This window comes from Helianthus annuus, chromosome 2 (genome assembly GCF_002127325.2).
Source record: "Helianthus annuus cultivar XRQ/B chromosome 2, HanXRQr2.0-SUNRISE, whole genome shotgun sequence".
In the NCBI taxonomy this organism is placed as follows: Eukaryota; Viridiplantae; Streptophyta; class Magnoliopsida; order Asterales; family Asteraceae; genus Helianthus; species Helianthus annuus.
Window position 1 is genome coordinate 6,805,285 of NC_035434.2, and position 12,314 is coordinate 6,817,598.

At 34.6% G+C, this 12,314-nt stretch overlaps 1 protein-coding gene and 1 long non-coding RNA gene across 2 annotated transcripts; one reads left to right on the forward strand and one right to left on the reverse strand.

Annotated features, from left to right (window-relative positions):
* Nucleotides 1-3,948: 3,948 nt before the first annotated feature.
* On the reverse strand, nucleotides 3,949-5,978 carry LOC118483260. Its single transcript, XM_035978877.1, has 3 exons — nucleotides 5,392-5,978; nucleotides 5,035-5,241; nucleotides 3,949-4,024 (listed from the first exon to the last, which is right to left on the reverse strand). Exons 1-3 carry the CDS (start codon nucleotides 5,682-5,684, stop codon nucleotides 3,958-3,960), a joined length of 567 nt encoding a protein of 188 aa, XP_035834770.1. The 5' UTR covers nucleotides 5,685-5,978; the 3' UTR covers nucleotides 3,949-3,957.
* A 1,978-nt stretch (nucleotides 5,979-7,956) lies between these two features.
* LOC110908998 lies at nucleotides 7,957-11,932 on the forward strand. Its single transcript, XR_002575064.2, has 3 exons — nucleotides 7,957-8,288; nucleotides 11,137-11,634; nucleotides 11,728-11,932. It is a non-coding gene; the product is annotated as an uncharacterized LOC110908998 (long non-coding RNA).
* The last annotated feature ends 382 nt before the right edge of the window (nucleotides 11,933-12,314 follow it).

Below are 12,314 nucleotides of genomic sequence, written 5' to 3' on the forward strand. Positions count from 1 at the left end.
GAGAAGGATTAGGGTTAGGTCATTTCTTTTAAAAGGGGGTTTTACACTAAATTGAAATATGGGCTTGTGCTCCAGGCCCACAAGCCCATTCTAGCGTTTAAGTGGCCCGTAATTCCTATGAACCCGTTTTCACAACCCGATCGACGTAGAGTGTCGTGTGATAATATTTTAAAGTTTAAAAAAATACGCGCAATAATGTCGGTGTTCAATACCGTTTGCATTCACTTGTCAGATGCGTTAAAAGTGCGTAAAATGCGTAGTTTTCCATTTTTTTTACCGTTTTTCGATCGGATTTTAACTGTGTTTCAAACAAATAGATAAATAAATAAAAAGCGAGCATGTGATTTCCTAAAAATATAATTACAGAAATACGAGGCGTTACAGTCTCCTCTCCTTTAGGAAATTTCGTCCCGAAATTTATTCAGAAGGAAGACTTGAAAGGGTTTTGGCAAACCGAAGAGGATTGTAAAAAAAAAGGAGGCTTGAAAGGACAGTGGAGAATAATGGATGTATAAGGGTGAATGATTTATCTAATAAACGATTACAAGTATAAGAATGGCATACGTATCAGATAGACAAAAGTAGTGCGTTAAGAGTGAGATCTCGTCGTGGATAATCGGATATAATGCATTTGTGAGTTGTTAAAGTTTACATATTAGTTCTAAGTAGGTCTGCAAAACACTGAATTTCTCATGGCACGTTTTATGAAAGTTTGGTAACATGGTGAAAACACTTATATATAGGAAGTACCAGCGGCGTATCCACCATGTTTTGATCACATTACGTCTGTTTCGTATTCGGTGTCATGTTAAGTCCCGTGTCTTACCATGCACAGTAGTACACTCTATGGTTCTCATACGCCTATCACCATAATCCCGTGTGCACCCGCGATTATGTTGATCGTCGCATGATCCGCATAGCTTGTACTAATTGTGTATGAATCAGGGTATTCATAAATGTGAAAAAGTAAGAACATGTATGTATAAGAATGTAGTATGTAAGCAAGTCCATGCTTAAGTATGTATGGGACCCACGCAAGCGAATCCCTCGGATTCCGCTCGCGTACGGGTACGAATGTATGAATCATGAGTATGAAGAAAAGTATGAGCATAAATATAAGTTTAAGTATAAATACGCGTGTGGGTGTAAGTATAAATATAAAATGTATGAGTATGAGTGTAGGTACGAATAATAAGGATTGTGTGAATAGTGTAAACTGAATATAACGATTTTAAACATGTGAAAACGATCGAAAGGTTGAGTATGTAAAACGAACGGTTTAAGTGGAGTTGTCGTGAGATAGTGACAAAAACATGTAGGATGATATGCATGTATAGTTGTTTAAGCGAAACGTTGAGTTTATCGAATCGAAAAATATTAAGTTTGACTAGTAATGTAGATTCTAGCCTGTAATGTAAGAAGAATATAAGGCACTTATTGGTTATACGTAATGTATTTTGTAAGGAATGGAAATGCTACTTTTGTTTTAAAAAGAAGATTTACGTAGGTTGAAGATTGTCGGTCCCCACAAAGTCGTCTTGCCCACGTGTTTAGTAATTTGAACGACGTATTCAGCGGTGTATAAAAGTTCGTTGTAAATAATTAGTTCGTATTATTTCAAAGGATTTTGCATTAAAATATTAAATTTGAAATTTGAAGGTTTTTGTGAAAACGTTGATTCTTAAAAGAAGTTTAGCAATGAAAATGATTTGTTGGTTTTGAAAAGAGTTTGTGGTAAAACGGTCATATAATATATATAAAACTTATCAATATATGAGAAAGTTGGTTTGATTTACGTTTGAGAACAAAATTCTTCAGTATAATGATATAATGTGAGCGTGTTTTAGTGATTAGGTTAAATATGAAGATCATGGGCAAGGGATCCATTGGACCGATTAAGTTGATAGGTAGCATTTCGCAAGGTTTTGAAATTCGGGTGATAAAACGTTTTAAGGCATGATTAAGAATTTTCGTGTATATGATTTATGTGAAATATATAATGGAAATAAGAATACGTTTGATAAAATAATAAATTTTAAAAATCGCATAAGTAGGGATTTGATTAATGGTGAGCAATTTAGGTATAAGATATGATCGATCTGCATAATAAGGCGTTTTAAAATAACGTTTTGTTAACGCTCACCTAGGTAAGGGAATCACCCCTAACTCGTTGGTGAGGTCGTTTTAAGGAAAAAGGGGAGTGGAGTCAATCATCAAGGTAAGGAATTCACTCCTATCTCGATGATGTGTCTCCACTTGTCGTTACAAGGAATATGAATTTAAATTATATGAAATCGTGCATATGTATAAACGTATAGAAAAGTTCCAATATGTTGTGCGTGAAAAGAGAATATCGAAGGTAAATTCGAATTTGAAAGAGTGCGTCATATAAACTAAATAATAGAAACACATGTTTGATCAAAATTTGGATGGTTCCAAAACGGAACTTTGACTAACCAAAGTGGTCGAAAAGTCTTTTGAATTTGAGGAGCATGCTTTGGCCTAATAAGTAAAATACTCTCGCCGACAAGTCGGTTAACCGTATTTACCCTTCCGGTTACTACATGTCCCAAATCAATCGAAATTTCGAGACTTGGCGGGATTAAAAAAATTCAAGGAGTGGAACTAGTCGACAAGGTGCGGGTTTCACCCCTAACTTGACGATTTCGTATCCTAAGTGTGGTTGGTACTCGTCGGGTCAAAATTTAATTTCAACACTTTGACGAGGGTCCACTAGAATTTGAACTTCTCCATCAAGGTGAGGATTTCACTCCTATCTTGATCGCGAATTTCATGTAAAAAAAAAAAAAAATTAGATGGGTTGAGAGTTGTTCACCAAATTGTGGATTTCACGCTTATTTTGGTGAAGCCGTCTCGTTTGTGTATTATGAGTGTTTTCGGATTTAGAAATATCGAGTAAAATGCATGAGGGAAAGAGTATGTTAAAGGAATAAACAAACAAGTATAAACGCACAATGAAGCATATCGAGAATAGCACATAATGAGTGGGAAAATAAAACATGTATTAGCACATAATAAGGCAAGTGTAGCATATCAAGTGTTAACACATAAGCGACATATATGCTTAAAAAAATCAAAAGAGAATAACTAAGAGCAAATAAGGTAGCATGCAAGTAGTTTCAAGTAAAACATAAGTATAAAGCTCTAAAACTATAGACTAGGTTAAAGCATTCCTACTTTTCCTAATTCCCTATAGTTATGGCTCTGATACCAATCTGTCACACCCCAACCAATGGCGGAAACATCGGGATGAGACGAAGTGTGAAGATTGCTCGAGACATCATAACGCTATTTGTGACAATATTTAAATAAATTCAAATTTCCAATTCATAAGACGATTGTCAACATTACAAGATGTTCAAATATAACAAGTTTGATAAAAAGAAACATAACGACATAACAAAATTGATACAACATAATAAACCCTAACGTCTATATGTGTATCTAGGCATCAACGCTACTTCATTTCTTAGCATCGTTCTCTTCAACCTGTAACATGTTTAAAAAATACAATTCAATGCAAAAGCAAAGGCGAGTATACAAGTTTGGTACATACATAGCATAAGATAAAAGTGTGAACAATTCCTCATAGCAAGCATGCGATTCAAGATAAACATTAAATATGGCATGTGTATAACATATCAAACCAAGAAAACGCAACTTGCTCATGACATAACCAAAGTTTCAGTAGAGGCGGGTCGTTAATCCTATAGCGCTACATATGTCAAGGTTTGGCTCGTACGAAGTTAATGATAAGTTCCACACATAAGAATCACCCAAATTTAAAGTATCAAGTCATCACATATACAAGCATGTTATAGGAATGTTCATGTGTTTAGACAAAAGTTCATGTGTAAGTTTCAATAGGTAAACATGTTACACCCCAAAAGTGGTAAAAGTAAAAAGGGGAAAAGTACGAGTATACTCACATAATTGCTAAGTCTTCCGATTATCCAAGTATGACGAGTTGATGTGATTAGGAGAATGGAACATCGAGGTCGCCCTATATGGGCAAACGGTGGTGCATGAGTAAGTAGAATTTCGACGGAAGATTTGAGGTGAAATTTTAAAGTACAACTAGTCGATGGATAAGTATATATATGTACATATATATTTTCTATGGTTTAAGCAATAATGCTAAATTAAATCTCACAAAATATTATAGAATGATTGTCAAAAATATATATATATATATATATATATATACATTTATAATTATTGTTTTAGAAGTTATTTGAGTCCGATACGTGCTTTTATAAATGGTTCGACTATAAAATATATATATTTATATATTCTAATAAAAATCGGGCAGAGTTTCCTCTATTTTTGGGCGATCCCGACAGCACAAGTGGTCGATATTTATTTTCAAAACTAAACAATTGCAAAACAATATATATATATATATATATATATATAAACCTTGTTAGGACCGGTTTCGATACCGTTCGATTGCGTAACGTACATTCGACGTGCGGAATCCGTGAACGTATGTGATCGAACACTCAATAACGTACTAATGTCGTGATTCCATTGATGATGTAACGATTACAAGCTCCGTGAATCACGTTTTGCCACTTTCTCTCTCTAGTTTCTCTCTCTAAGCACCTAAGCTCTCCAAGCTCTAATGTGGCAAAAGTTCTAAACTAGAAACCCTAGAGATCTATTTATAGGCCAAGGGATTTAATGAGGAATCTCATTAATTACAATTATGCCACCTTGCCTTTTTTACTAACTATCACTAAAATAACACTGTAACTCTCGTTTTCTTCGGTTTTCTGCTACGGACTAGATTGACGGAGGCGATAGACAGATAATGCACTAACAAACCTACCTACAAGTTATATAAATATATTTCTAACAACTATATTCAATATTTTCAGTAAGTATGTCTAAAACAATTATACAAGTTACATAATGGAACAACATGTATTTATACAAGTTATATAGTAATTAGCATTTCATGATTAACTAGCAGCTCTATAAACAAAGAATTTGCGTCGTTTAGATTTTTACCAAGTCTCGGATGGATCGTTGACCAGCAGTTGACCGGTTGACTTTCGTTGACCGAGTTGACTGTTGTGACTTGTTGACTGAACCGAAACAAACTGAACGGGACTGAACCGGAGTATAACCCGAGCTTTGAAAAACATGAATCTGACTGGTTTGACCGATGTTGACCGAACTGAAACTGAACCAAAACCGTACCGCCCGAAACTGAACCTGTTGAACCAAACTGATCAGTTTTGACCGAACCCCAAACCAAAACCCAAATCTTGTGACCCGATCTGTTCGAAAGTACACCGAAACCGACAGAACCAAAACCGAAACAAGCAAACCCAAACCAACCTGACCCGAACACGAACCACGTACCTGAACCAAGAATGGAACCCAAACTGAGACTGACTCGAGCGATTCATACCGAGTTGAACTGAGTTGTCCGAAACCAAATCGAACCAGAATCCAAACAATCTGAACCTGTGCAAAATCCCGAAATCTGGACTGTCGGAACTAAGCTGACCCGAAACAAGACTCGAAACAACCACCGAAATCGAACCGACTCGGGGTTGGACGACTTCTGCCGCCGACGTCGATGACGGCGTTGCCGGCGTCGATGACGGCGTTGCCGTCGTCTTCTCCTGCGTCTCTCTCTCTCTCTCTCGCATTCACTCTCCCTCTCTCTCGCATTCACCCTCTCTCTCTATCTCTCTCTCGGTCCTCTGCCACCGCTGAGCACCGCCACCACTGGTGGTGCTGCTGCTGTTGTTGTTTAACGGGGAGAAAAGGGGGGGTTTGGTCGGTCGGTCAGTCAAAGAGGGGAGGAGGGTAAGAAGATGATGTTTGATGTTCTGTTTCATCCGAAGCTTTTGTGTATGGGTGTTTTGAGTTGCAGACACAAGTTCTAAGGGAAACATGAATGGTACGACTGAACATAAGAGAAGGATTAGGGTTAGGTCATTTCTTTTAAAAGGGGGTTTTACACTAAATTGAAATATGGGCTTGTGCTCCAGGCCCACAAGCCCGTTCTAGCGTTTAAGTGGCCCGTAATTCCTATGAACCCGTTTTCACAACCCGATCGATGTAGAGTGTCGTGTGATAATATTTTAAAGTTTAAAAAAAAATACGCGCAATAATGTCGGTGTTCAATACCGTTTGCATTCACTTGTCAGATGCGTTAAAAGTGCGTAAAATGCGTAGTTTTCCATTTTTTTTTACCGTTTTTCGATCGGATTTCAACTGTGTTTCAAACAAATAGATAAATAAATAAAAAGCGAACATGTGATTTCCTAAAAATATAATTACAGAAATACGAGGCGTTACATAAAATCGTTGGTTGTATCTTTTCAATTGAAATTAATTGTTTTTAGAAGCCAAGTCACTCGTAAGAGGCTCAAGAATTAATTTTTAAAAAATTCGATCTACTTAGATATTGGTTAGGGAAAATGTTTAAATCTGAATAAACCCAAAGGAACAAATAGAATAAATCGTTAATCGAATCGACAAACACACCTAGCCTCCATGCTAAATATCGTGGAGCTAAACGGCTTTAGCATACGGTCTAAACGTACATGGGGTTATCATTAGTCATTATATTTCATCACACACCATTCTTAATCACCAGTTCACACCCCACTCCATTAGATTTCATTCACCCTATCACATTTGTAATGGTCGTCACTTATTACATTTCATCACTCACTTTTTCATAAGTTAAAATAAAATATTTTAGACAAATAATGAAAATTGCATTAAAGTATATTAAAAATAAAAACATAAACTAGCGAATTTGAATAAAAATCAAACGTTGAAAAGAATTAATAATATTGAAATTAAATAAAAACAACCTAAAAGGTACTTGGCCAATTCACTTGGCCCAAATTCATAGAACAACCCATACGGTTCTTCGGTGTTTTCATGCGGTTGGCTCAAAACATTCAAATATTTACTCTTCTCGATCTCAACGAAGTATTTCATATGTTGTACTTCTCTTGTTAACTTTATATCCGCCAATAACTTGTGTTGTTCTCTATTCTCCACTATATCCAACATTTTTGCCAACTTGAATTCCTGCATGGAATTCACCCAACCTTCTTTCCCTTGCTTGACTACTCAAAACTTTTCCTTTGTTGCAGCATTCTTGGTGTTGTGTCGTCATTTAAATTGATATCGAGAATGTTGTTTGATAAGCATCCGTTGAGGTTGTGTAATTTTCCAACTCAGCGTTTTAATATCTTTTTTGAGAACCCCGCTGGGCCATCAAGATCAACTAATAGATTGGGTACCCATTTATCATGAGTCATCACAATATCCCAAGCTTTTAAATGAATAAATCTAGTTTTTCTTTGAGTAGTGAGTGTTTAGTACTCGTCTCAGGCTACTTGGATTACATCCACGTCATTTGTTCCACTTGGTTGATTGCCAAGCTAAAATTTATTTAAAAAAATATACGAATATTAATAATTAAAAAAATAAAGTTATTTATTTTACATTTTATAAATAAAAAAGTATCAAAGCTACGGTACCGATTCAATCGATCGAATACAAACATAATGACATATTTTGAAGTTTATAAGAAAACTAAATTAGCCATTAAGAATCTTAAATTTAAGCTAACTTGACATCATTAAGAGGGTTTATTTCATCATGGTACGTATAATGAAGTTGTAAAATGCAGGAAAGTAAATTATGAACTTAAACATTCTAGACAGAAATCAAAGAAAAAATCTATAATGTAATAAACTATGTTGTGACCGGAGATGTTAAAATAAAACAACCACGTTTTGATTCTTACAAATCATTAACGTAATTTGCAACAAGCATATTTACCTCCAACCATTATTATATATCTACATAACTAATATAATTCACAATGATTAAAAATATATTTTTATTGTACATTATTTTTCTTGTAACTTATAAAAAGTTTGTTTATTCTAAAAAAGCATAACATATATGTGGGTATAAATACATAAATGATGTGCAATGTTTAAGGGTAAATTAAACTATCATGCATGATGCACGTTATATGCATGATCTAACGGGTAAATCAAAACATCATGCAAGATGCATGTTTAAACTGGTAAATTAAACCATCACCATTCTACCATTCTATTGATGTGCCTATAAATACGTTTATTTTGTCCATTAAAACTCTACTTATCTTAAATATTCATAGAATAATACAAACATAAAGTTATACCGCACAATGATGCAGCATGTGAAATCACATACGATGGTAGTTCTCCTGTTACTACTGATTTGTTACACCGGTAAGCTCTAGTTATCATAATACTTTTTCATGTCACATGTTTTAAATAAACATCCTAATCAACATCTTGGCTTTTGGATTTTAAGGTGGGAAACGGGATCTCAATGACGTCAAAACCCTTGAGGGTCTACTACAATAAAAATGTGATTTTCAATGTGATGGAAATGGACTTGTTAGTAAAAACTTTTGTTGTACATCGGTGAAAAATGAAATTTGTTGCTTCATAAAAGTAAAAATGTGTTTAGAAATATGTCCTAAAACCAAAAACAATTGTTGTTCAAAGTAAATAATATTGATATTTTGATGCTAAAATCATACTGTAATAAAGAAAATAATGTATACTTAATCAACATATAGCTATTTGAAAAATCATGTTGTTGCAAATGATATTATTATATAGAAAGTGTAGAAAGATATAACATTCAACAAGGATAAATGCATTGTGATATAATTTTTATTAAAAACATTTTTTGTTGTTTTTTATAAAGATTCATCATATTGCTACCATTCCGTAACATACCGAACAACATCATTAGCAGTATTTGTATTATTTTTATGCAACATTGTGATATATTTTTTTATTCAATTATATATATATATATATATATATACATATATATGAATAACATAAAAATCTATAATTTATTCAACAAGGATAAATGCATTGTGATATAATTGAATAAAAAAAAATATATCACAATGTTGCATAAAAATAATACAAATACTGCTACTGATGTTGTTCGGTATGTTTCGGAATGGTAGCAATATGATGAATCTTTATAAAAAAACAACAAAAAATGTTTTTAATAAAAATTATATCACAATGCATTTATCCTTGTTGAATGTTATATATTTCTACACTTTCTATAAAATAATATCATTTGCAACATGATTTTTCAAAAAGCTATATGTTGATTAAGTATACATTATTTTCTTTATTAAGTATACATTATTTTCTTTATTACAGTATGATTATAGCATCAAAATATCAATATATTTACTTTGGACAACAATTGTTTTTGGTTTTAGGACATATTTCTAAACACATTTTTACTTTTATGAAGCAACAAATTTCATTTTTCACCGATGTACAACAAAATTTTTTACTAACAAGTCCATTTCCATCACATTGAAAATCACATTTTTGTTGTAGTAGACCCTCAAGGGTTTTGACGTCATTGAGATCCCTTTTCCCACCTTAAAATCCAAAAGCCAAGATGTTGATTAGGATGTTTATTTAAAACATGTGACATGCAAAAATATTATGATAACTAGAGCTTACCGGTGTAACAAATCAGTAGTAACAGGAGAACTACCATCGTATATGATTTCACATGCTGCATCATTGTGCGGTATAACTTTATGTTTGTATTATTCTATGAATATTTAAGATAAGTAGAGTTTTAATGGACAAAATAAACGTATTTATAGGCACATCAATAGAATGGTGATGGTTTAATTTACCAGTTTAAACATGCATCTTGCATGATGTTTTAATTTACCCGTTAGATCATGCATATAACGTGCATCATGCATGATAGTTTAATTTACCCGTTTAAACATTGCACATCATTTATGTATTTATACCCACATATATGTTATGCTTTTTTAGAACAAACAAACTTTTTATAAGTTACAAGAAAAATAATGTACAATAAAAATATGTTTTTAATCATTGTGAATTATATTAGTTATGTAGCTATATAATAATGTTTGGAGGTAAATATGCTTGTTGCAAATTACGTTAATGATTTGTAAGAGCTCTTCTGATTGACTCGTTTGGGTCACGAACCGATCCTGCAAAGTTCGTTCAATTAAACATCTTTGCTCGTTTCGGCATTCCAAGGGTTATTATTAGTGATGGTGGGTCGCATTTTAAAAATTTTAACTTCGGAAAGTTGTTGAAGCGGTACAATGTGAACCACTGAATCGCTACGCCGTATCTTCCGCAAACAAGTGGACAAGTCGAAGTGTCCAACCGTCAAATCAAAGAAATTCTCATGAAGACCGTGCGAACGGATAGAAAAGATTGGTCAAGTAAATTAGATGATGCGTTGTGGGCATATAGGACGGCCTACAAAACTCTAATTAGTACAACTCCTTACCGGATGGTGTATGGTAAAGGATGTCATTTGCCAATGGAGTTAGCTCATCGGGCACATTGGGCAATTAAAACGGTGAACGCGGATTACGATGAAGCAGGTGAGATTCAGAAGTTATAGTTGAGCGAGATAGAAGAGATTCGAGATGAAGCTTACGAGTGTGCATCGGCGTACAAGGATAAGCTCACAAAGGTTCATAATGCGAAGATTAAGAAGCGAACCTTTGAAGTGGGCCAGAAAGTGTGGTTGTATAACTCAAGATTAAAGTTATTCGTGGGCAAGCTAAAAAGTAAATGGATGGGTCCTTATGACATTAGGCGAGTGGGTTGATTCGGTGATGTTGATATCCAAGATGTTCAAACCAACAAGCAACAAACGGTAAACAGGCATCGACTTAAGCCGTATTTGGAAAGCAATGACATCAACAATCTAGAGCTTGACAAGGTGGGTTACATCCTACGCCCAGTGAATGAGGAACAAGAATGAGAGGCCCAGGTTTGGTAGTGTACATATGCAGTTTAGTTTAGTTTGTTTTGTTTTGAATAATTATCGTATCCCCTTAAACTTATGTTCGAAACAAGTGTTCAGGACAACACGGGTTTTTCGTAGGGGGTAGGGTAATTTCCATGTTTTTCGAAAAATACAAAAACCACAAAAATTATAAAACTTAAAAGAAACAAATATATTTAGCAACACAAGTTTTTTGGAGAATTGTAGACTCCCAGGTCCTACCGTAAGTTACGACAGGTACTGTAGCTTACGGTAGCCTGGGTTTACAAAACTCCTTACGCTAGAAAGCTACTAGAGTACGGTAGGATTTTTCTTTCAGGAGCTACCGTAACTTATGGTAGCCCCTGGCAGACTAAGAGGTGCAGTAGGTCACGGATTAATATAAAAAATAAAATAATAGCAAATCACGTGATTCATCCCCACCCATTCGATTTCCTGCATTTATCCCTATCCACACATTACCTTTTCACTAACCATCTTTTTCACATAACCCTAGTTCCTCCATAACCTTCCACACCTTCAATTCTTCATATCTCTCTCAAATCTTAACCAAATCCTCTGATTTCGGGGTCTTTTTTGAGGGAAATTTCAAGAGCTTTCTGATTTTGGGTTGGAATTTAGAAGAAAACAACATTTTCTGGTCTGATTTGCATGTTTTAAAGCCGAAAATTTTGGGGTTTTAGGAGGTTACTTATTTTTGAGGTTCCTTTGTATCTTTGCATCTACAAACTCAAGGTATGTGATGTTTTCACTCTCTTTTTGATGATGCATTGTGAAATTGAGGGTTAATGTTTCTACTTGTTATAACACACACTTGCTTGTTCATAGTTGATGATATGAAATTGTTAGTTTGGAAGATGGCTATGGTTGTAAAAGTTAAGTTGATGCTAAATTTCTGAATTTTGGGAAATCTTTACATTGTAGAGGCATCATGCCAAATTTTGAAAAAATATAATATGAAACCTTGTGTTTATTGGCATCTACAACCATAGTTACAAGCAATATCTGGATCCGACGGATAAGCCGATATGGGAGGCGGGTCCATTGGATGACCAACCGATAGAGTGGCAACCAACTTTGTTTAATGATCGCATGAACCGGTTGAAAGATAAAGCGGCGGCATTTATTTGTGAGAAAGAAGTGAAGGAAGTGGAGTTTGGTCCCCTTAATGTGTTTGCTCGATTTCGAGCATTGGGTTGGGAGGCGGCGTTGAATTGTTATGATCGCGATAACAAGAATTTGTTTAAAAATGAAATCCAAGAGTGGATGGCCACTCCCACATGTCCCAAGTATAACAAGCCACAACAAATGAAACTAATCGGCACAGTGAATGGTATAGAAGTTGAGATGTCGTTTGACACTTTGAGGAAGTTGGCAAAGATTGACAGTTTGCCTGCAAGAGACTATATGTTCCC